The 26,249-nt window shown below is 42.4% G+C and overlaps 1 protein-coding gene across 1 annotated transcript in view; it reads left to right on the top strand.

Annotated features, from left to right (window-relative positions):
- LRRC1 (leucine rich repeat containing 1) overlaps positions 1–26,249 on the top strand; it is a 131,003-nt gene that overhangs the window by 49,513 nt on the left and 55,241 nt on the right. Inside the window, exon 2 of the mRNA XM_077752883.1 lies at positions 1,831–1,948. Coding sequence (XP_077609009.1) covers positions 1,831–1,948 — 118 coding nt within the window. The remainder of the gene's footprint in view (positions 1–1,830; positions 1,949–26,249) is intronic.

Here is a 26,249-nt window from a genome sequence, read left to right as displayed (position 1 = left end):
TTTTTAATTTCCAAAAGCATATTTCTCCTTTGAAACTTGCTTTTTATGGTATCATGTTGCTTTGTTTTCTCTTATTTCTCTGAGGGTATTAATTATATTTTTTGGTTGATGAAGTTTTTTTTTTTTCTCTGCCCCACATCATATTTGATTCATATTTGAAGCACGGGTGCATACTTTGAAGCATGAGTACTTTTTTTGCATTGGGGGCTTTCCTCAAGTGTCCAGAGAAACTTGGCTTTGTTTAAATGAAATATCTGGGGGTGCCTGGGTGGCTCATTTGGTTGAATGTCAGACTCTTTGGTTTTTTTTTTATGTTTATTTATTATTTTTGAGAGAGAGAGCGTGAGCAGGGGAGGGGCAGAGAGAGACACACACACAGAATCTGAAGCAGGCTTCAGGTTCCGAGCTGTCACCAGAGAGCCTGATGTGTGACTCGAACTCATGAACTGTGAGATCATGACCTGAGCTGAAGTTGGACACTCAACCAACTGAGACACCCAGGTGCCCCCAGCATCATACTCTTGCTTTTGGTTCAGGCCATGATCCCAGGGTCATGGGATAGAGTTCCACATCAGGCCCCACGCTGAATATGGAGCCTACTTAAGATTATCTCTCTTTCCCTCTGCCCCCTCCGCTTGTGCTCTCTCTATCTCAAACAAACAAACAAAAAACCCCACTGACATGAAAGAAAGACAGACAGAAAGAAAGGTTGATTCAGACGCTTGAAGGGGGAAAAAAAGATAGTTGGAAGCTCTTTGTGCATGGGTGGGGCTTGTAACCTGGGGATTCTCTATACTGTACTGTAATTCCTGTCTGTAGGGTCTGTTCTCATGCCTGGGAGCCTGGCTTCGGGAAGGGGGTGGGATCTCATTCACAGGGCTTTGACTGAGTCCCTCTGTTTCGGTAGGGTGTCTCACCCCTGCCCTCAGCTGTGTTTAGAGCCAATTCTCTTAGAGGGGAAATTTCCAGTCTCCTGCCTGGCTATGCAGGGTAGAGAAGAGGATATGGGGACCTAACTATTCTTTAGTTCTCCTTCCTTCAGAGGTCACCTGGACCTAATTTCCTATTGACTCCTCACTCCACAGGCTTGGATTCCAGCATTGTTTGGATTCTTTCATTAGTTCCCATTGGTTCATCTGTTTTCTGACTTTAAGGATTTTGTGGCATGTCTAGCTTGTTTCTTGTCCTTTTTCATTTTCAGTTGTCTTCATACATTTATTTCATATTTTTATATTTATATCCATTTCTGCATAAATTCTTTTAGTGTCATTTTAGTGCAGTTTTAAAGGGTTTGGGAAAAAGGCGTGTGCTCAGTGTCCCCTGGGTAATGGGAATAAGCAGACTCTGCTTTTGATTGGTCAAAAACAATTTTTTCCCTTTGCACATTTGTGGGATATTTATAAACTTTCTGATGCACAGTCATTCCTACTAAAAATGTCTTTTAAAATATTCTAATTTTTACATATATTGATTTAACAACACCGATTGAGTATCGCTGTCTGTAAGCACAAAGTGTGACCATCTACTGAATAGTTTAAAGGAGTAATTACCATTCTCACTGAGCTACTTACTCATTTTTAAAAACTTTTTAGATAATTGTAGATTGATAGGAAGTTGCAAAAAGAGTACAGAGCTGTCTTTGTACCCAGTTTATCCCAGTGGTGGACTATATGACTATTACATGACTATTACTTAAATATCAAAGTCAGGAAGTTGACGTTGGTACAATCCTCATTCACTTTTAAAAGACCTATTTTAAATTTCATACGGGGCAGAAATTGTACATTGCAAATATATGTGAGACCCATGTGAAACTATTTTGTCTTTCAGCAATTTTTCCAGCTGGTCAAATTACGAAAGCTTGGACTTAGTGATAATGAAATTCAGCGGCTCCCTCCAGAAATAGCAAACTTCATGCAGCTGGTGGAACTTGATGTGTCTCGGAATGGTAAGAAAAAGATCCCACTTGAATTGTCCATTTGTCTCTTCTGGTGCTGGGGGCAATTTTTGGTGAATGTAGCTGGATAAATGCTGTTGGAGTTGCTTTTTCCAATGGTTATGGAAAAAGCTCTGTGTAAATTTGGGGATGAAATTAATGCCATTTATTGAATAGTTTAGTCGGCTTATGGGTACTCACCAAAAATGTTTAATAGCACAGTTTTTAGACGATGATTTTTGCAAAGTTGGTTCATTCTGATTCAGGGAGCTTGAGAGAGGACTGGGGACCCTGAGAGCTATTGGTGTGGTCATTGGTCCCCTGCTCAGAGGCCACTGAGTGGAAGGGCAGCCATCTGTGGGGGAAGGGTGGTTTCTCAGCTGTGGCCTGGTGGCCGGGCTCCTGTGAGAAGCTGTCTCCCTGCAGTGGACGGAGCAGCTTGCTGTCCAGGCGTGTTGTCAGGCTGATTATTCCTAATGAGGCCACTGCTGATTCTCCTCAGTGGGGTTTCTGCGGTATATTTTGTGAGTTTATTTTGATTTCCAGATTTCACTGGAATGATGAAGTGCTTCCTTTCTATTGATCATTCTAATGGATATTTCTATCCCATTTAACCTTTCACTTTTAAGTGGATACCCTGGTTTAACCTTGTGGATTATAGCCTCATCGATGCTCGTGGAGTGGGCCGGGGACCTTGCCGGTGACAATAGACATGATTAATTACTTTGAGTTCAAGCAGCAGCTCCCAGTGGTCCTGTCTTTCTTTAGTGGTGGAATTCAGTTCTTGCAAAGATCCTGGTGTAATTTCCTCAGGATACGCCCCGGCCTTCTCTGAAGTATTTATACAAATGATGATCCTTTCCCTTCAAAGTTTCTCCTCAGCGAGACTCAGATCTGGATCTTTCATTCTCATGTCTTCCCCAGAAACCACAAGGCTCAGATACAGAATATTTTGATGGGTCATTGTTATAAGGCAGCAGTGATAATCAGTACTTGATGGAAAATGTAGTGAAGAAAAAATGATTTTACCATCTACTTTTAACAGCTGTTAAATTTTTGTCATCTGTCAGATCCCATGAATTGGAAACTGTTGTTAGGCCAGGCTATATGTTCTTGACATAGACTCTACTTTTATTTTTCTGGAGAATTCTTTCTTAGCTTGAAGATAATGGAAAAGGTGAAACAGTCTTATCTTTTGGACTGGCTTATTGGGTTGCAGAAGACCCAGACCTGCTTAGGCAAAGGGTATTTGATTTTGAGGATGGGGGTGGAGCTAACATCCTGAAAGCATTGGTGTGGAGCTGGCGTCGGACACCAAGGTAGGAGTTTCATGGCCTCTGAGTTACACTGTGTCTGCTTCTCTTGGGAGCTGCCCTGTTCTTCCCTCCCCGCTGACCTGCTCTCTTGGAACTGGGCCCTCCAGGCCCCAGTCGTGTGGTCCCTTTCCACGCACTTTTTGGCTTCTGACCCTGCTGGGGCATCTGTTTGTTAGTGACAAATTTCTAAGTGAGGAATGGCTGCCTTTTAAATTTCTTTAAGTGTTTATTTTTGAGAGAGTGAGAGAGAGATACAGAGCATGGGCAAGAGAGGGGCAGAGAGAGAGAGAGGGAGACACAGAATCCAAAGCAGGCTCCAGGCTTCAAGCTGTGAGCATGGAGCCTGATGCAGGGCTCTAACCCACAGACCATGAGATCGTGACCTGTGCCGAAGTTGGACGCTTAACCAACTGAGCCACCCAGCCGCCCCGCCTCAGCTCATCTTTTTAAGCCAGGTATAAGCCATAAGCTCTAGGTCCCAGGACGCCCTAACGTTTGGCTCCCCGGAGACAGGGGTAGCAAGTAGTGCAATGGTTGGTCCCGCCACTCAGCACAGGTTCAGCTTTCCTTACGCCTGAGTGTGGCATGTGGCAGGCATGAGGCCGGAACGGCTGCATAGCTCTCTTATATCACATTTATCTAAAAATATATAATTATATAATTGAGGGCAGCCTGGGTGGCTGAGTCAGTTGAGTGTCTGATTTTGGCTCAGGTCATGATCTCAGTTTGTGAATTTGAGCCCCCGCTTTGGGCTCTGTCCTGACAGCTCAGAGCCTAGAGCCTGCTTCAGATTCTGTGTCCCCCTCTCTCAGCCCCTCCCTCCCTCTCACTCTCTCTCAAAAATAAACATTAAATTTAATAAAGTATATATAATTGAAACTGCTGCCCCTTGTCTCATCAATTATCTGTTAGAAAAGAGTCGCTGGCAGTTAATTCTGCAAGGAAGCAGTGACTGAGGACAGTGGTCACTGAAATCACACAATCTGAAGAAATAAAATAGCACTTTTGAAATTGTCATTAGAAAAGTTTTGCCACTTTTCACATCTGCAGTTTCTTCCCATTCTTATCTAGAAAGAAGGGCTACATGCGTCCTCCCATATGTCCCTTATACCTTCCAGCATGTTGATGAAACAAACTAGACTTCTAGGGAAGTCAGTGTCAGGACACAGAATGAAGTTTCCTTTCCTTCTGCAGGTGTTGGGAGTTTTGTGAAGGATCCTGTGATGCTGTCACCTTATCAGGCTTATTTAGAAATGCTGAGGGAAGGGGCGCCTGGGTGGCTCAGTCACTTAAGCATCTGACTTGATTTTTGGCTCAGGTCCTGATCTCATGGTTTGTAGGTTTGAGCCCCATGTCAGGTTCTGCGCTTACAGCATGGAGCCTGTCTGGGATTCTTTCTCCCTTTCTCTGTGCCCCACCCCTGCTGCTCATGTGCACGTATACACACTCTCTCAAAATCAATAAATAAACATTAAAAAATGCTGAGAGGAGTTAATGTCCCGCTTCCCCTGTTGGCAGAGCCTAGCTCTGGCTCAGTAGCATGGGTGTGTGTGTATTGTGGATGTGGATGTGTAGGCAGATGGACAGTGTGGAGGAGGGTGGCAGACAGGGTTCTGGGCTTTCTTTGAGGTTGTGAGAAAAACAGAGATGACAGAGCAGAACAAGGTCACTATTTAGTTTAACCAACATGGAACATGGGTCTTAAGCTATTTCTAGGTCAGCCCAATCTCACTGTTCCCCCCCCCCCTCTCTTTTTTTTTTCTTTTTTGAGGCCAAATCACATTAGTGTGAATTTCCTAGGCAACTGAGTAGGTAAATAAAAGTTGCAAAGTCTCTAGCCTGAGAGGCAGTATAAAACCCCTACTTTGTGTGGAAAGAGGCATTTGTAAGGGTTTGCCTATTGGAGCCTCTAGTTTTCTGTGGCTCTGGCTGAGGCTGCCCTCCATGATCAGAGAGGCTGTTCCTTTGAGTCCTTCCCCAGTCCTGAACTGTAGCAGGTCCACAGCCAAGGCTCTCTCTGTCACGGTAGGATCTTTACTGGCTTCCTCAGTCCTGATTTTCCAGAGAGCATTGCTTGACTGTGGATGAAGGCAGGCTGTTGGTATCGACCATTCAAGTCACTGGATCAGTGTTTGTCAGACTTCAGCATGCAGTGGATTTTGTTAACCTCTGGGTTCTGATGCAGCAGGTCTGGAATGGGGCTAGAGAGTCTGCATTGCTAGAAGCCCCCAGGGGCTGCCAGCCCTGCTGATCCACTGCACACGCTGAGTGGCAGGATCCACAAGCTCACTACTAACATTCCTTCAGCAGCTTCCTGTGGTTATGAGCATGGCTTTGCTCAGGTCCAGTAGCCCGGCGCCTTCTCACATGGAAGGTGGGAAACCGTCAAGATATTGATGGTGAAAGGAGAAGATGCTGTTACTGGCATAAGCTCGAGTTGGCCTTTTAGTCCAGAAGCAAAATTAGATGTGTCCTGATGCTCCTTAGCTCAAGTGAGGGAGAAAAGACAAGCCTTGTGTTTGTCTCCAGAAAAATGAGGAGGAGAGAAGTTTTCATAGGCTCGTGTCCTATGGCAGGAAGAACTGCCAAGACTTCTAAACCTTGATTCTGTGGCTTTGTTCTCTGATATTTCAGGCACAAAGTCAAGGGAATTGTGTGTTGTGTTAGAAACGAGAAGAGTGAGCTTAGGAAGGAAAAGTGGTGGTTGTAGGCTATATATAGGCTGTGGACACTTGTTCTGGGATAAAAGGAGAAAGAGGCTTGGGATGAGCCCAGTTTTGCCCCCCAAATGGCTGGATGTGGTTGGCAGGCAGGACTCGGGGTGGGAGCCCTGGCTTTGCCACTCAACACCTGGCTGACTTTGGACAGTGGGCCGTGTCCTGTGACTGAGTGGGGACAAGCCACTGCTTCCATACAAACCCAGTGACAGGCGAGGAAAGTAACACATTTCTCCTGTCCTAACAGTGGGTTATTTTTTTAATCAGGCAAATAACTAAAATAAACTTGGGGTAAGAGAAACTGTTTTCCTTGATCATAAAGGATGACTGGCATGTATAAAATTGGTATCTGAATATGGTGTCACAATGCCTAAAGAAAGCATACGGCCCTGATTTAAGGTCTGAAGTAGTTTTCGGTGGTAAAATGCTTCATGTCTGTTTCCTGTGCTCACTGATCCTTAGTTGTTGGAGGGAAATGGCCTCTGGATATGTAAGAAAAGGTATTACCCCATGGTACTATCTTGCTATCCGAGAATCTCAGACTGACTTTGTTAATGCATCATGAATCCTGCCTCAAGGGTTAGTAATGTAAATTTTATAGCCTATGCTGTTATTTGACGTACATCACAGTACTATATCATTATCCATGTAGTTCACTTTTTCCCTGAGTGTAATGCATATACCACTGGTACTGCTAGAGATGATTTTAAGCGGTGCCACATAACAGCAGTTTTTAATATTGAGTCATGGTGAGAAAGTTAGCATTTTTTAAAAAAAATGTTCCTTTTGGATTGCCTTCTGTAGAACTTAAGAACACCATCTTATGTTTATCGTCACATTTATCTTCTGTACCTGGGGTTATTAGATCCTATCCATGATAGTGACTTAAAGAAATTTGCTTCCTTTAGAAATGAATCTCACTTAGATTTGAAGAGGTGATGTAAAAGAACGGGGCAAATACCAAAGAACACAGGTACTCTACCAGTATGGTCATCATTGTGAAGGTGGACAGGGATGGCTGGCATTGAGGGGTCCTACCGGTTAGTATGGGCATCTCAGACCAGAGAACCCATGGATTTATTTCACTTCTGGGGCAAGTCATACTGCATACAGGAAAACACAGCCAGCGTCTGCACACCCTGGCTAAGTACTTGGCAGACTTGAGTTAACAAAAACCTAAAGGATAGTTTTAGTACAAACCGTCACATTCACCAGGACAGTACCTCAGAGTGAGCAGTTTGACAGCCTACCAGTACGGGTCTTTGTCCCACAAGTCTAGAGGCTAGACGTTGATGAAATGCATGGGTCCGTTGTCCTCTGTCCAGCCACAAGACACTGATCCGGGTCTGTGGTGTGTGGCTGCGGGTTTGTTTAATGAGTTCCAAAGCCGAGTTTGAAGCCTCCTGAAATGACCTTGTATAACATCAAGCCTTGGTGCTTCTGAGTATGCCCTGGAAACAGCTCTTTCTGGCAAGCAATACATCCAGTGTGCCTCAAAGTCTTCCTACTTAATTGTGAACAGTTAGCCTTTTTTTGGGTAATAACTACATACACCCACACCACAAGTGTGGCGGAGGCCAGTTTTTACCCATGCAGACTTCAGACTTGCCACAGTCAAGCCATTGTTCTCTCTTTTCTCACCACCTAATTCGGACCTAAGTTTAGCACTCTGTTTAGCTCTGTTACCTGCTCCAGTGGCTGGATTTCGTACTAGCACCAGTGACATCCCACCAAGGGAGGACCCATGGGCCACTCTGCCTTGTGTCTGGAGAGCTGGGCACTTTGCAGACCAGAGCTCACTGTTTTACCTCTGCAGGAACTGACACTTTACTGTCATGAGCCCTTCCTCTGTCGTAGCTTGTCCCTTTGCTTTTGTGGGAAGAAGGGTTAATACAGAAAAAAGTAGAATTGACGTTTCCTCATGTTTTAATTCCAGATAATAATAATAATTTTTAAAGTAGAGGTGGAAAGAAATTAGGCTTATGTGATATTTCTAATCACCATAGCATGCTACAAATAGTCCTCCCCCGCCTCCAACCCCAGAGAGCATTGTTGTGATGTGAACATGTGTAGAAACCATGTCAGACACTGAAAAAGGTGACATAAACTTTACAAATAGGTCCCACTCTCTCTTTGGGATGATAAAGAAACATCAATGATATTTTAGCAAATAAAACTGAAAATCCATCACAGTTTAATGTTATACATTGTTAAATCAGAAGGGAAATTCTTAGAACATTGCCTTTGCTCAAAAATGTTTTTGGCATTCTTTCAGAATTTGCAGTGTATAATTTTGCATATCCTCAGACCAGTAGTTTCGCTTTTTAGTGTGGATTGGTTTTTAAAACCAGCCAGACATTTTTTAATGCCACCTTAGGTAAAGAAGCTAGGCCACTGGCAGGCTTACGTTACTCCAAATCTGCTTCATATGGCTGTTTCAGGAGGGTTGCATAAAAATTCTGATCAATACAAACAGCTCTGGAAACCATGTATTAACTACCAAAGGGCGGGCACATCTTTAAATGTATTCTCTAGTATACCTGCTTTTAGAGTACAAAGAGCTTAGAACTTCATGATCATGTATCTTCTAAGTATCCAGTATTGCTGCAGACAGATGTTTAGCATTTCTCCTTCAGTATTAGCTGCCTTAAAATAAAATCTGAGCTTGCTTTTTACATTATATATAATCCATTACAGAGATCTGCTGTACAGTGATCTCATTAGTGAAATGAAATCTGAATATTATGTATTTTCATACTCAGATAATCTACATAAAGTAAACTTTTGATATTATAGATTTCTTTTGATGGCTGTATTTGACACTCTTTGCATTTTTCTTTCCTTCATCTTTCTCCAGAATATCTGAATCCTTTTTGCTCTCATCTCATCTTGAAGGGTTTTCCTAGGTCGCCTGCCTTGCACTTGCTTTGCCAGAATGTATAGAAGAGTAAACTATTGCTATTTATTATGGTAATATAGCTTAATTTCTGGTTACCAGAAAAGTTGTGACTCTCCTGAATAAGTTGTAGGTTTATGTAACTTTCTGTCTTGACTTTTTTTTTTAATTAGCAGGTTTATAATAGAGATGATAACCTTTACATTTGAGAACAACACCTCTGAATATATTTTTTAGGTCAACGAGCTCTTCGGTTAGTTCCACGTTCTCTGAATTCTTTGTCTACCTTCCTCCTTTGTCCCCTGCCCACTTCATTCATTCATTCAGTCTTTAAATGCTATGCTCTGTGTTAGATGCCACGTTTTTCAAAACCGATGGTAGATTTACATAGAACTAAGTTAGGCAGAGTTAGAGAAGCAAAAATAATTGTTTTAAGAATGTGGTTTCTCCTGAAATAAAACAAAACTCCAACATGTGGGATGGCAGTTTCTGTTCACTTTTTAATCAGGCAGTTTATGTGGGCATCGCTTTGACAGTCTCCGGCTCTGAAAGTGATGGCAAGAGAGTGACCATGTTACTTCATTCTGAGTTTGATTTTGAGGTCACCTACTTTGTCATGTGAATCTGATTGAGCCAAGTGATGCTGAACCTGTGGGCAGCTAAAGGCTGGAAGGTGTTTCTGTGTCAGGATGGTGACAGCAACATGCTGCTATGAATGCAAACGGTGCTCTAAGCTTATTAAGCTGGAAAAGACACAACTTAGAAAGGGGTGAAGGATCCAAGAAGGAGAAAATGAATGAGGAGCAGTACTGAGAACTGCAGCTTGAGGATTATATATAGAAATCATTTGGTTTTTAAATTAGCTTTATAAGTCTTCAATAAATCTTCAACCTAAGGTATCTGAGCAGAGTTAATAATGAATTATGATTCAGAATTATTTTTCAGTTTGGAAAAGGTTTGGACCCTGGCCTCTTTTTTTTTTTTTATGTTTACAGTTATCAACTGTAGCCCATAATTATTATTTTCTTTACTTCAAGTAAAATATATTGAGTACCTACTATATTTATCTAAGGCTCTTTGCCTTATTCTTCCATCTCTTAAGGAAGTAAATGTACAGGCACAACAAACATATGTGAGGAACTGCACATAACATCTGTTATACTGTTATATATAAAGTGCTGGCGCCAGCAGAGAGGTGTCAGTAACTGTAACTGATTTGAAAGAAGCTTGAAGGAAGAATGGGGTTCTTTTGGCTTGAAATTGAAATGAGCCAGTCTTTAGAAATTCTCATGTTTTAGTTGTAAATTTGAAGGGAGTTAATACGTGGATTCCTCAGCTGAGTGTCATTGTTACTTGTTGGAAATTTTTTTCAAATGTTCACTATGGATTTACAGTCAACAGTATCCTTAAAAATGCAAATGTCTTAGTGCCTGTCTTTTAGATATTCACTGAAAAATTTCAGATTTATCAGAAATCAAAGAAGTACCCAGTATATAAGAATAACAACTGAAACTGTATGGGGTTGTCATGGGATTCTTTCTCTTTATTGTACAGCTGACTACCGCTGTGTTGTAAAGGATTTGTTCTTCCAGGTGAAATGTGAAGCTCTGTGCAGTAATCAAGATAGACTGAGTATTGATTAAAAAAAAAAAGGCCAAATCTCGAGTGCTCAACACATTGGAGAACTTTATTACTGCTCGACTTACAGTCCAGGTAGGGAGGGGGGAATGTGGTGGGGAGGCAGAGAATAGCGAGATGGGTGGTGAAAGACTCTATACAGTCAAGGATCTGGGTTTCTCCTTAGGATGCTACATCTTCACTCAACTAGTAGCCTCCAAGGTCCTCGTGGGAAGAGGAGACATGGGGGAATTGTGCACAGGCAGTTTGTATGGGTCATGTCAAGAAATGCCATGCATCATTTCCATCCATGTTCTGCGGGCTAATTTTATGCCCCCAACTTAACTGAAAGGAGCTGGGAAATGCTGTTAGATATTTGTACAGGAAGAGACAGCTGGCTAGTGGTAAGCACTAGCGTCATCAGCCACAACTGGCAAATAATTGAATGCTGCAATTGTATGATTTTATGTCACTGATCACATGTGGGCCTAGTAAACTCACAGACACACACACACACACACACACACACACACACACACACACACACAAAATTCTGTTGCAGTGTCACAATCTTCCAGTGAGTGATACATTTATAGGAAATTTAGCTACATGCCAGAAGAGGACAAGGTAGCTTTCCTTTCCATTTCTGCACAAAAATTTTTAAACCCAGGCATAGATGAACAGGATTGATAGCCGCGGATGCTAATTATTTGCATAAAACGTATGCAAGGATGCATAATGTTTTTTAACTTGAATTTTTAGAAACTAAAATATATTTTGAAAATTAGAATTTTACATTTGAAGAATGAGGAATCTTAAAAGTTCTCATAATAAGAAAAATTTTTGTAACTACATCTGGTGACAGATGTTAAATAGATTTAGTATGGTGATCATTTCACAATATATATCAATACTGAATCATTATGCTTCACACCTGAAACTTGAATATGGTTTTATGTCAGTTATACCTCAATAAAAAAAAAAGCTGAGGGGCGCCTGGGTGGCTTAGTCGGTTAAGCGTCCGACTTTCGCTTAGGTCATGATCTTGCGGTTCGTGGGTTCGAGCCCCGCGTCGGGCTCTGTGCTGACTGCCAGAGCTCAGAGCCTGGAGCCTGTTTCAGAGTCTGTGACTCCCTCTCTCTCTGACCCTCCCCTGATCACGCTGTCTCTCTCTCTCTCTCCTAGAAATAAATAAAACATTAAAAAAAAAGGTGAGTCTCATATTAAAACCTTTTTCTTGGGCACATGGCTAGTGAGTAGTAGAGCTGGTATTTGATCCCAGATTAGTTCTACTCTAAAATCACAGTTCTTTCTCCCCAGTATAAAATTTTTATATCCTACTACTGAGAAATAAGCATCAATAATGTTTTTAATGTATTTTATTTATCTCCCCCCCGCCCCCCGTTTATTACCAGTTCTACAAAATTGGGATTATGCAGCACATGTTTCTTGCTTTTATTTACTTATGGGTTGTGAACATTTCCCATAGCATTATTGTTAAATAATTAAGTGTTTTAAAAGGCAGATTAATGAATATCTCCTACCTTTTTATCTTTCTGGAGAAAATAAGAACAGATCTGTAACTTTTAACACCCAACAGGAAGTTGTAGGTTTTAAAGGTAAGGATCAGTGATGAATAACTGACAAGATAAGGGACTTTCTAGATAGATGTGATAAGTTAGGAGCCAACCAGACAGTGAAGAAAGAGATGAATAAGCAGTTTAGAAGTTTCTACCTGTTTTAGAACTTTTGCCCCCTTTTAGGGGGCACAGTAACCCCCTAATGTAGTTACAGAGGTACACACGGAAAAAAGGTGGGCAGCAGCAGACCAAGCATAAGTGCTCAACTGCTTTTAAGATGCTGTGACGCAGTCAGTTCTGTATTTACCTAACATATATTTTGTTTGCGAAGGTGCTTGATGCCAAGTACCATTACACACAAATAGTTGATGTCCTGGAGTATTTAACTTTTGTACTACTTCTGTTTGATGGTGCAGCAGAGTGTTTGAGGATAGGCCTTCTTCCATTCCGCTGGGCTGATGAGGGGTGGGTCAGGATGAACAAGGGGATCTGAGCAAATTAGATGGAAGTGGGAGAACTGAGTGCCGATAGCTTGGCACCCATCCAAAACAAAAGCAGCCCAGAGCTGGGAGGGGTTCCTGAGTGACACCAGAGGGGCTGAGGAGACAGAGATCCCTCAGGGGAGGCCTGTGGTAAGTGGGGAGGCAACAAACCACTGGAGGGAATTGAGCGGGTCACTGGTACCACTCCTTCCCTGAGCTAACTGCTGTTTGCATTGTGGCCTGTTTAACTGGCTAAGACCCAAGGAGCCATGGCAAGGTAAGGGCCTGGGCCAGTCTGGAGTTAGCCATAAGTTGAGTCAAATACCATGGACATGTGTTTTATCATAATTACAAATTATCATAATTTGCTTCAAGAAGTCCCAACTTGCCCTGTGCCTTCCCGCACACCTTTGAAATCATCACTCTATTCAGGGGCACATCGGCAGTTAGAGAGAAAAGCTAACTGTTGCGCTTCCTTTATATCAAGGTCCCTGCTTTTGGTTTTTGTCATGGACTGGTCAGCCTTTGGGATTGACTGATTGGAACATGGCAAAGAGATGTCCTCCCTGTAGCTCTTTGGCATTTTCTGAGCAGATGCTTTGGTCTTTTGGAGCCCTTTCCTGCTGCCAATAGAATTTATTCTTATCTCCAACATTCTTTTCTGTGTTACCAGGTGTTCTGACCTTCCTTAGGGATCCATATGGCAATAGATAAACTCAAAGAAATGTTCTAAATAAAGGCATCATATTTCACCATGAAAACCACAACAAAGCACTAGTGAAATCGTGGCTAGAAAGTTTGTTTCACCACGATAAGGTACATTGGAGCAAGAACAGTTTTAGAATAAGTTTTATTCATTTCTTGACTATTTAACCATCACTGGATATGTAAGTTACGTGTGGGGAGCTAGAGATAGCAAGTCAGTTCAATGATGGCCCTCAAGGGATTTAGGGCACACGGGGAAGGGACCAAGTCCATCTGTGATACCAGGGCAGTGTGGAAAATCCTGTCTCAGAGATATGCCTAAAGGAGTCTGGGGAGGAAGGATCTTGATCATTCCTGGGGAAGGGAGTGTTAAGAAGGCTTCCTGCGAAAGATGACACTCAAGCTCTGAGGAACAAGTAGCAGGTAGAGATAAAATGCAGGAAGGATATTTCTGGGCAGATGAAATTGCATGAGTCTATGTCTGAAATAGTGTGATGAATTTGGGAAATGCAAAGTATTACTGGAGTACATGGCAGTGAGATCCTGAAGATTCTGTGTGCATGGCTAAGGAATATTTTCTTGAAAGCTCTGGGGACCTCTGAAACGATTTCCAGGAGGGGGAATGGCTCACATCTCACCCTGGCACTAGCAGGAACATGGAGTTGACTGAGGGCAGCCTGGATGCAGATGTTGGGGGTGGAAAGACCAGAGAGGGGTGCAGGAGGAAAGGAGATGCTGGACCAGGTGTGCGGGTGACAAGTGGGAGACTTGCTGGATGCGGAGGGGCAGGGTGAGTGGGAAGATAAACTCCCACTCACCACTGCAGAAGAGATGGGACACATAAAAGAAAGATCAGGCTTGGAGGGAGAAGATGAGTTTATTTGTGGGCAGGTGGAGGGTGAAATGCCTTTGGGATATCTAAATGGAGATTTCAGTAGGCAGCTGAATATAAAGATCTGAGGCTCAGGGGAGACATTTTAGCAGGAGATAAAGGTTTGGGAGTCATCCAAGTGTAGGTGGTGGTTGAAGCCATGGGCATGAATGAGGTCACTCAAGGGGAGGGAGCGGATATGGTGTTGGAAGGGGGAGATGAGCATGCATAGCATTATTGTTTAAGAGAAAGCAGGGGAACGAGGCCCCTTGTAAGATTCTGAGAAGTAATAGGGGCACCTGGGTGGCTCAGTTGGTTAAGCATCTGACTTCGGCTCAGGTCATGATCTCATGGTTCGTGGGTTTCAGCCCCGCGTCGGACTCTGTGCTGACAGCTCAGAGCCAAGAACCTGCTTCAGATTCTGTGTCTCCCTCTCTATCTGACCCTCCCCTGTTCACACTGTCTCTCTCTCTCTCAGAATAAATTAAAAAAAAAAAAGATTCTGAGAAGTAATAGCAGGAGACTTTGTCAGCATTGCTGACTGGGGTTGTAGAAAAGGCCCAGCTAGAGAATGGCAAGTAGTGTCATCACATTAAATATCATAGAGGTAACTGAATTATGGGATGGAGCTGAAGCTTGCAGATTAATGGACGAAGGTGTTGTCCTGGATGAAGCTGGAGGCACTGGCCGTAGAAAGGCAGCACCTTTGGAAGCACCACTGTTGAAGGACTGATGAGAAATAGGAGAGTCACAGGAGCTTAACTGCAGGTGGGACCAACAGCAGTAGGGAAGCACATGCAGAAAGGCCGCAGTGTAAAATGGGATGGAACGGTCAATAAACTCGGACTGAAAAGTTTCCATTGCTTTGGCATCTGGGAGGTCATCTGTGACAACAAAAGCGATGTCAAAAGTGGTTTATAGCACACATTGTTTGTTGTTTTACACTTTTCCCTGGAGTCTGAGAGATCAGAGGAAGGCTTGAAAAACACCAACAATCCCCATTTCCAGGAGGAAACAGCAGCAGTCACTGTTTCCTGCTGGATCTGCCAGTTTTGAGGGATGTGAGCGATCCTGTCGGTGCTGTATGTCTTGGACAGCAGACTCCATGATATAATTAATGGAGGGATTTCATAACTCTCTGGGTGTAATGTGTACGTGTTTGATCGGTGCCTGGCCTGGGAATGGGCCATGCAGGCTTTGCCGCTGCCACAGAGAGGCAGACCCAGAAGGGAAAAGGTGGGGGTAACCAGCCACCAATATTCTTTGTCTGGAGTCTGGTCATTAGCTATGGCTAGGACCAGAGTAGACTCAGGATATTTTAAGCCTGCTTATTCCATATTAAGTGTTGAAGATCACAGACAAACAAAGTTCCCTCCTTCCAAGACCCTTTAGTGATTGCATTTACCCATGGTGTTTCCAAGCTTATGTTACCTTGTGATTTAAAACAAACATATATAAACAGTATATAGTCATTATAAAATCTCAGTGGTGGCAAGTAAAGGAAAAGCCAACAACCTGGCCCTGGATGANCATAATCTCAAAGTCCATGAGTTCCAGCCCTGCATCAGGCTCTGTGCTGACAACTCAGAGCCTGGTGCTTTCTTGCTTCAGATTCTGTTTCTCTCTGTGTCCCTCCCCTGCTTGTGCTTTGTCTCTCTCTGTCTCTCTCTAAAATAAATAAACATTAAAAAAAATTTAAAAAAAATTTAAGTTTACTTATTTTAAAGAGAGAGGCAGGGAGGGGCAGAGAGAGAGAGAGAGAGAGGGAGAGAGAGAATACCAAGCAGGCTGCACCCTGTCAGTGCCGAGCCTGATGCAGGGCTTGAACTCACAAACCGTGAGACCATGACCTGAGCCAAAAATCAAGAGTCAGTGCTTAACCGACTGAACCCATCCAGGCACCCCTATTCTGGACTTGTTTTTATGATACTTCTCTCAGTCACTGGATTATGGGTCACAATGGGCAAAGACATGTGTCTCTTTTATTCACTTCTGTCTCCTTATGTCTGCCACATGGGTAGTTCCTTAAATAAATGGATAAATGAACAAATGGATAAATACATAAACAAATGAGTGAATCCCTTAGACTTAGCCTTTGAAACCTTTCCTTCCATTGTAATTTCAGAGAGAAACTGGCTACGAGAGGAAAGCATCTATTTTTGTCACCGTTTGATTTGTAGGAGTACATATTATATGACTGGCACTGTTTAACAAGGTCCAGGGTCTGTAGTCCCTTTATGCAGCCTGGGGGTGCACATTTCTTGAATTATGTGAATAAAGTTGATCTATTCAGAAGCTGGTAGATGACTGGCAGAGGTGACAAGCATAGCACTTCCATGGAATTAGAAGGTGAGATATTTATAACGCATTTTAGATTCTTAAAAAGGATTATATCTGAACTTCTACATTAAGTTCAGTCTAGAAACTTGTACTGTGCATTCTCTCTCTGTCAGGCAGTGGGGTGCTATCACATGTATAGCAGAAGGAGGAATAATTCTGTCCAAGATGACAAGCCACAGTCTACCCCTAGAGATGTGCAGACTCTGTAGGCAAAACCGTATTTATAGGTTTAAAATGGAAGAGCAGAATACCATGCTGATCAGCAGACCAGAGAGAAAGGAGCTTTCAGGAATGGTGAGAACAAGTATTCTTTCTACCGAGAAACATAGACTTCGAATTATGGTTTCATTCACTTGGAGCAGTGTTTCTCCAGATGGGCTTGAGACTGCTTACATTAGAATCCTTGTTAAGACTGCATATTTCCACCTTAGATAAGGACTATGCAATCAGAATTTCCAGGGCAGGATTCCTGGAGTCTGCATTTTAATCTCCAGAAGAACTCGTCTGAATTTAAATTGGAGCTAGGAGCCTAACAGAACCTAAATAGTTCCTGGTGGGGTCAAGATCCTGAACAGCATTTAGGCTGATAGGATGTCTTTACAATCTGACCTCTCTTGCCTTCAGTCAAGTCTGTAGAATAATGGCTTAAGTGCAGGAAATGATTTTTGACTAGTCCAAAAAGCAAGTGTCTTTTATTTATTTATTATTATTATTTTTTTAGTGTCACCAGTTTATTTAACATTGCACTCAAAGTCCTAGCAAAGCAGAAGGGTAAGAAAACATGATCAAAAGTAGAAGAATTAGAAAGAGACAAAAGTGTGAGGGTTTTTTTTAACAGTTATGTTATTATATATGTAGAAAACCGAATCTATTAGAACAAAGAAAAGAGTTAAGCAAGGATATTGGCTATAAAGTCAATGTATAAAGATTAATGGCATTCCTATGCTCAGCAACAAACGTTTAGAAAATGTAATTTTAGGGGTGCCATGGTGGCTCAGCCAGTTAAATGACCAACTCTTTATCTTGGCTCAGGTCATGATCTCACAGTTTGTGAGAGGGAGTTCTCCCTCCCTCTCTCTCTGCCCCTCCCTCACTTGCTCTCTGTCTCCACCCCCCACCAAATAAACATTAAAAAAAGAAGAGAATGTAATTTTAAAAGGAATCATTTATCCCAGCTTCTGTAACAGTAGAGTAACTTGGCCGAACTAATCTTCCCTCAGATAACAATTAGAAAAATGTTTTTAGAATTGTCCATCTTTTTGGAGAAACAAAAGAGTTACCAAAAGCAGAAAGAAACTAGCAAGTGTCTTTTAAAAGAACCTGAATTACCCTTTAAAAAAGCAAACATTCGGGCCCCTGCGTGGCTCAGTCAGTTGAGTGTCGGACTCTTGATTTTGGCTCAGGTCATGATCCAAGGGTGGCTAGTGAGTTTGAGCCCCATGTTGGGCTCTGCTCTGACAGCACAGAGTCTACTTGGAATTCTCTCTCCCTCTCTCTCTGCCCCTCCGCTGCTCATGCGCGTGCACTCTTGCACTCTCTCTCGCAATATAAATAAATACACTTTTTTTTCCAAGCAAACATTTCCCCTTCCTTCTCCGTTTTTGTCCCAAACTTGGATGGGGGATCCTGTGAGGCTTGCTTTAGAATATGAGAATAGACCTTCACTTGGAGTAATTGTCTTCAGAGTGAGATTCAGCTGAAATACAGTATATTTTATACTGGTCCCCAGTATGGAATTTTCTGTAATTCATAGACATAGCACCAATTCTGCAGGATCTTCTCAAAACACTGAGTTACAAGAGATACTCACTATAACTCTAAGAAAGAACTCCAAAACATTTAGCCAGTGGCAATGCCAGAAAAATATATATGCCTGCCTTGTATGATGAATATTTCTTTTTAAGAAGTTAAGTGCATTATAAATAGCATACCCTTTCATCTGTTGACAGCTTCAAATTTTTAAGCCTTTAAGGTCTTTTTCCACAGTATTTCTTTGAATCATATAAACATGTTTTTGAGCCCTTTTTAGAATACCTCTTGCACTCTGTTTTCTATTTTAGCCTCTTTTTTAAAAGGGTTACTTTTGGAAAGGTGTACTTGTATTACAGGTAGAGGGATTTCTTAAAAATTTATCNTCCCCAGCATCAGCTGACAACAGAACAACTTTCCCTGGCTATTTTGCTGTTTTCCATCCTATTTGAGGCAACCTAACAAAGCCTTCAGTGCACACAGTCTTTACATGTTGGCTTTCTTCGACTTGAGAGCAGAAATAGCTTTCTAATGGAGGTAAATTATGGATGGGAGCCACAAGTAATTGTCAGATATGCACTAAAATGGCCAGGGCCTCTCATCGTTAGTGGATCCTAACATGGCTGCACATTGGACTCAGTACTTCTTAAAGTACTGCCCTAATTCCACCCTAGGTTGATTTATCAGAGTCTTAGGTGATGATTGGCCCCCGGTGGTTCTAATGTACAGTCAGGACTGAGAACCAATTAAGTTAATTAACTGCCTCAGCATTTCTCAGAGGCAGCTTTAAGACCCTCTGTATCTGAATCTCCTGGAGTGTTGAGTTAAAAATGCAGATTCCTACGGTGGACCCTAGACCTGGTGAAACAGTTGCTAGGAGAGGGGCTAGCCCTCTTACCATGTAAGTGCCCTCTTGATTCCTCTGTACTCTGACATTGAGAATCCCTGGCGTCTGGGGACACTCAGTGGTTAGAGTAGACCTGAGGTAGGGATGTACGTTGGAAAAAACTGGTGAGAATAGTTGAGAAGCCATGGTTTGGCTAGTTTATCTGGGCCAAATAGCTTCTCCTTACTCTTCTGGAGAACCGCATTGTTCACTCCTGGCCCTGCACCCTTCCTTCTATTCTGCGTGTTACCCAGAGTGATTTGAGGAGTCTGAATGACTCATTCTAGCCTGTGGTCAAGTCTGTCAGTTGACAAACACTGTGCATGATGTGGGGGTGTGAGAGGAGAACGCCGAGTTTATTAGGATGGTTATTTCAGCTGACAGGAGTCACAGATTCCCATGTGCAAAGATTAAGTATACTTAAAAAGGTTAACAGGAGACAGCAGGGAATCAAGCCCATAGAATTCATGCAGAGGAGTGTGTCTGCCCACAGGCCTTGATTTGCACTTCAGGGGAGGGAGTCTTGTGGTCTAGAAAGGATGGAGGAGACGTAGGGCAGGGTTGAAGACTTAATGTTTGCATCAGAGTATTCCTCCACTGGAAGATTTAGAATTACCCTAGAGAATTTTGATGCATAAATACCAGTAGTTGTAATTTTGCCCATATTAAATGGGAATAATTAAAATGAGCTGCAATTTTGAGTGAATGTTCAACTAGGGGATGAATACAGATACTTTTTTTTTTTTTTTTTTTTTTTTTTTTAGTTTTTCATATTTAGTTGCTGTTACCATGAAGTTTAAGTAGACCTTATTCAGAATTGCATTCTGGGAGGAGGGTAAGGAAAAAAGAATGCCAAACGCTCCACATATTTTTTTTCCCTTTCCCATTATTCTATATGAAACCTAACACCTACTATTCTGTAATTTTTTTTTCTTTTTTTTTCTTTTTACTTTTTGGTTAATTTATTTGATTAGTCTTTGCAAATCAGGATCTTGTATCTCAAGACATACTTGTGTTTGCTTAGCCAGAACTCTGCTGGGGAGGAAAAGCTGAAGCTTAAAGGTTATTTTGGTAATTGTGGCTGGAATTAGGTGAAAACCTCCTGGGCTGGGAAAGTTTCTTTGGCAGCACAGGTTACCAGGACTCTAAAACCTTGACAAAGGCCCCTCTGTGGCGCCTTCCGACCTGCACCGTGCAGAGACCCGTGTCCACCTTTCCGCCCCATGTCGTGCGGTGTCCATCTTCCTTTCGCAAGCATGGGAAACTGTGCCTTTGTCTACGAGGCTGGCTGCCTCCTGGGCAAGTCTGCGGTGGTTGGAATAACATGATAAATGGGATGATGCTTTTGAAAAAAATTTCCACTTAGCGTTTTTCCCTCCCCCTGCACACCCAGAGGAACAGCTGTGGCAGCAAATGCAGACTTGAATCATGCACTCATATTTAGTCTTGTTTGACAATCCTCGATATTTTTAAGCAGGATCAAGTCAGGCAACCAGCATTATAGCAGTCAGACTGTCTTAATCAGCCAGCCTGTTTGGCACACAAGGACCCTGTTTTACCCAAGTAGTAAATAATTCTCAATGAAGCAATATGATGTACTGAGTGTGCCCAGAGTCACAACATTCAGTATTTTACTACAGCCTGTCAGCGTCTCTTTTTACATGTTTGTTCTGTTCACCACTAGTGGTTTATTCCTTGTAGTGTTTCAGTTCTGTGTTTGGCCAGGTCTTGATTGATGGTTTTTCATACATAATCAGGTCCTACATTCCATGCCAATATGACCCTCCCATCTTCCTTCTTGCCCTTAATGCAACATTGCTTGCTATGTGCATGATTCTTTTTTTTTTTTTTTCTTCTGAGAACGTTTCATATTGTGGCAACTTGTTTCCTTCTTAAGACCATGGGATTTCGTCTTTGTCTCTGCTCTGGATAAGTGGCTCTCATCCAATGAGTCTACTCTCAATTTATTGACTTTTTTTCTCCCAAGCCCCTCATCCGCCCCTTCCTCATAGCCAGAGTTCTGAAGTCCACACTCTCCATGCCTCCCCCACTCCCTGTGCTGCCCCCCTTGTTGCCTTCTGGGAAAGATGGGATTGCACTTCCACAGCTTTCTCCTATTCCACTTCTGTCTGCCTCTCTGCTCATTCTATAAATTTTCCAAAAAAAAAAAAAAAAAAATCAAACCCAAAAGCATTAAAATGAACTTTTCTCTTGACCTTGGTATTTCCCTCAAGCTGCAAACCCCTTTTCTCACCCCCAGGCTTTACGAAGGCATACTGCTCCACGTTCTCAGGCTTGTAGATTTAATGGATCCTTATAGTTTTTTAAAAATGGGATTGTGACACAGGATTGCCAATTCTGTATTGACAAGAAAAACTGTCAATATCATTTAGTCTAAGACAAAGAAGTTTCAAACCTCCAGTCAGGATATAGTCTCTGATTAAACAGAGGACAGAGGACAACAATCCTTTTAAATGAATAAATTTGGCTTGGGTGCCTGGGTGTGGTTATCCATCTGACTCTTGGTTTCTGTTCAGGTCATGATCTCACGGTTTGTGAGTTTGAGCCCCATATTGGGCTCTGTGCTGACAGTGAGGAGCCTGCTTGGAATTCTCTGTCTCCCTCTCTCTCTATCCCCCTTCCCTCTCAAAATTAAACATTAAAAAAAATCATGTTTAAGTAAATAAATTTGGCTTCATGATTAGAAAACCTTGTCACCTTCTCCCCGACTTCCTTATCTGCCAATTATGAATATGTGTCTCCAACTAGAATATGGCCCCTGCTGCTATACATTCTCCTTCTCCTTGTCTGGCATTTCAGCATTTGTGCTTTGACTTCCCCTCAAACCACTATGTGTGTGTTCTCTCGAAGGTGAGAGCATATTCCTAATAGCCAAGTCTACCTCTTCCTTACCTGATTGTTATCACTTTGACCAAGGCTCTTGGTGACACTCTTTGCTCCCTGACTTCTCAGCTCTTCCCTCTGCCTGTTGGGCGCCCCCTGCCCTGAAACAGGCACTTCACTCTTCCTTTCTCCTCAGACTGTGCATCCACCCCCACCTCTGTGTGGGACTTCAGAACTTCAGCCTCGTGTTTCTACGTCCTCTCTCTCTCCACATTCATCTCCTCAGGGATCTCTTATTCCAGTGTGCTTGGAGCTCATCAAATCTGACTGTCCAGATCCTTAGCAGCTACTTCACAGTCTTCTTCAGGCCTGAGGCAGATGGACTAGAATTTCAAAGCTCTCCTCTTCTGTATGTCAGCAGAGGGATCATGGACAATTTAGTTAATGTTTCCAAGCCTGCTTCTTTGTCTGCTAATGGGACCACTATCTCAGTATTTGTCATAAGGATTAGAGATGATTCCCGCAAAATGCCATTTGCGGTACCTGATACGTGACGGGCCCTACAAATGGCAGCTCTTCTTCTTATTTGGGGACACACAGTCAGGCGGTATAGCAGGGGTTGGAGGGGAGTAGTTCCTCTTTTTCAGAGCCATAACTGTCACTTTTCCTGATCTTGAGCCTGTCACCTGGTTTTCTCTCGGTGCCTGACTTTCCACTTGTGGCTAAGGTAGCAGTGACAACCACCGGAGGGCGACCGATTTATAAAGAGGCTTCTCCGGGTACCAGGCCATTGGGTAGCAATTTCAAATCCTCATCGAAAGTAGAAATATTGTGTCGCAAGCTATAAAGTGTAGATATGGTTGAAAAGAGGGCATTGTACATGTGTGTTTCCGTGCACCCATGTGCACGGATGCCATAGTGGCCAGCTGTGGCGCAAGTGTTGGCTCAGCACCGGCCAGGGCGAGCCACGGTGCTCATTTTCTTACCGGGTGTTCAGGGAATTTGGTATGTGAGCAAGACAATTAATCCACTAAGTTAATTCCTCTTTCACAGGAGGAGACAGCGTTGGATGGGAAGAAGATCAAGTTCTTTCTGGGGCACCTGGGTGGCTCAGTTAGTTAAGCATCTGCCTTCGGCTCAGGTCAGATCTCACGGTTCGTGGGTTTGAGCCCTGTGTTGGGCTCTGTGCTGACAGCTCAGAGCCTGGAGCCTGCTTCGGATTCCGTGCCCCTCCCCCTCTAGCACTCTGTCTCTTTCTCTGTCAAAAATAAATAAACCTTAAAATATTTTTTTAAAAATTCTTAGAATCGTACAGGACATTGAAGTGCTCAATAAGGCTCAGCCGCCGTGGCTGTTTTCCAGTCACACGTTTCACAAAGGGTCCTCAGAGGGCCGCAGAGCTGGAACTAGGGGTAAGAAACTGCTCTGCACTTGGACCGAATCCAGGCCCCTGACCTGGCTGGCACCTTGTACTAATTAAGCTAACACAGCCACCTTGCTGCAGGGCTAGTAGTGGTGATGCAATAAGTGTAGATGATTGCTTACATAGCTCTTGCCTCATTTTCATAAATAAAATTTCAACTTATTAACTTTCCATATAATATCACTGGAAGCTTAAATTTTATAGAAAGACAAATTAATAGAATGGGGGTAATCACTTGCTTTCTTTAAGCATTCCTAGTCTTCTTCAACTTCCTATGTCCAAATGCTGTCAACATGATCCTTGAGAATGACCACAACACTACCTAAGACTTTTGTTTAGCTTATCATTTCATGGCACTTTCAGTGGAGAGAACCTAGTATTCTAACTTAAAATACCAGATACATCTCCAATCCAGGAGGAAAAACATGCTATTCATATAGAACAAGAAATGCCAGTGAGTCATTGATTTATCCAGAAAGAACTTGTGTGATGTATGGAGGCTATGGTCAAAATAGGCTGTCTTTGCACAGTCCTCCATGAAAAGAAATGCCCTGGAGGTTGGTAAGCTCACATATACTTAGAAGGATCCTGAGAGTCCCTCAGCCCAAGCTATCTCCATCACAAAAGGGTCCCCAAAATGGTGATAGCTTTTCTGGAAAGGGTGTGATCCACCATGTGGATTCTGGGCATGTGGAAAGAGAGCTCTGGTTTCTCACCAAAGAAGGTGGACTACGTGTCTGTATTTGCAGGGGTAAGGGAAGTGGGGAAGGTGGACTCTCAGCTTGATGTGTTAAAAATGGATGTCCAGAAAAGAATATGAGTCCCCGGGAGGATGGGGGTGTCTTTTTACAATCACTTTGTAAATGATAATCTCTGTGGTGAAAGTTGTATTCTGTCCCTGAAGCCCTGGGGCTGATGGTGCTAGGATTGTTGTTCCCTAGTGGTGTTGGAGATATTTTGCGCTGACAGAGTTTAAGGGTAATTATCCATTTCCTGTATACAGGGGGTAGTGATGGTCACATTGGTAAACTACTGATTAGATAGTTTTATTTTTTAAGTACGATTACATCTCAGTAATTTGAAGCAATTCTGATTCAGAAATAATGATGGCATAGAGTGGGTCCAAATTAAAGGTTATCCTAAGAAAGTTGTAGGGAAAAGGTTACTTAATTTTAAAATTATTCTCATTTTTTAATTCATTTAATTCATTTATTCTGAGACATGTATGAGACAAAAACCAGTTTGAATTAATGAAAAATAGGACTAAAAATTTTTTTTTGTTTCACTCTGTATAGAAGCTTGAACTAAGCTGAATGTTTTGAGGTACATTCCTTAATGAGTAGATGAAAATCTCATTAATTGTTTCTAATATTCTTATGTAAATAGGTGTTTTGTCAGGGGTTAATTGTTACTGCTTCCCTGATAGTTAAAACAACAGCAAAAGCCCTCTGAATCCTCTCATCTCTACTAATAATGCTACTCTTCAGATTATTTGGCCTTGAATGGAAACCACTGGTCCCCTCTCCTGATCTCCCCCGAATATTAATGAAAGAGGTCAGACAGAGTGCCATGTGCTTTTATTCATGCTACTCTGCTTTATCCTTAGGATAGCCGTAAGCCGGAGGTGATTATCCCCTTTTTATAGAAGAGGGAACCCCTTGTCTACCAAAGTAATTGCCAATAGCTCAACTTGGCATTTGGTGACCTGCTATCAAGAGATCCCGTCAGCCTTCTCTCCAGAGAGATATCCTGACATTCAGGCATATTGTACTCTTTCCCTGGGCTTACCCTTTCCTCACTGCATTCCGTGTCCCATTTGTAATTGGGTTTCTCCTCTGCTCTTATTTATTTTGTTCAAAACATGAGTGTCCTTTGTCTAATTTTCTCTTTTCTTTAAAAAATTTTTTTTAATGTTTTATTTTTTATTTTTTTAATGTTTTATTTCTGAGAGAGAGAGAGAGCAAGCGAACGAGCGAGCAAGTGCGTGCAGGGGAGGGTCAGAGAGAGAGGGAGACACAGAATCAGAAGCAGGCTCCAGGCTCTGAGCTAGCTGTCAGCACAGAGCCTGATGCAGGGCTCAAACCCACGAACCGTGAGATCATAACCTGAGCCGAAGTCGGATGCTTAACTGACTGAGCTACCCAGGCACCCCTCTCTTTTCTTTAAACTTAATGAGGCCGTGAAGGTAAGTTGTGCTGGCATTACTTTAAAAAAAAAAATATATCTGTTGGTGACCCATTTTACAGATAAGGAAATTAAGGCACAGCTAGGTTAAGTAGTTTGTCTGATGGCACATATCTAGCAAATGTGGAAAACTGGTGCAGATTGCTCTTATGGCTCTTTGGATTTGATGGAGAACAAATTGGATACAGGGAGAGACCATATAAGAGGATATTATAGTGATCTAGATGATTGTGGCCTGATCTAAGTTGATAATAATAGGAATGAGAAGAAAAAGATGACTAAGAAAAATAGAGAATATGAGAAGGATTTGGAAATTGAATGTAGGAATTGGTATGGGGTAAAGGATTCAAATTGGTTTTTCAATGAGGTTGGTGGTCAGCCTAGGTTTCATTGACAAGGTGCTATTTATATACATTTTTCCTGTGTTTATTCTCAAACTTCACATTTGTCCTGAGCAAAACGTTTAAGAATCACTCAAAGGGGATTTTAGCTGGGAATAACCTGCAAGCTTTATCCTCCCTCTTGTCAGAGATCTGGGACTAAGCAGTTTTCTTACTATAAAATGGAGATAGTCTTGAACTTATGGGGATGTTTCATGACTTAAGTGAGAGAGCAACTGTTCTCCCAGAGGCTTATTCATTAGCTTCTCATTCATTCATTTGTCACCTGTGTCAAAGCTTGAGCTCACTTTTGTGTCAGCTTT

The sequence above is a fragment of the Crocuta crocuta genome, unplaced genomic scaffold (assembly GCF_008692635.1).
Source record: "Crocuta crocuta isolate KB4526 unplaced genomic scaffold, BGI_CrCroc_1.0 scaffold525, whole genome shotgun sequence".
In the NCBI taxonomy this organism is placed as follows: Eukaryota; Metazoa; Chordata; class Mammalia; order Carnivora; family Hyaenidae; genus Crocuta; species Crocuta crocuta.
Note: the sequence above shows the minus strand (reverse complement) of the source record. Positions and strands in the feature narration are given on the sequence as shown.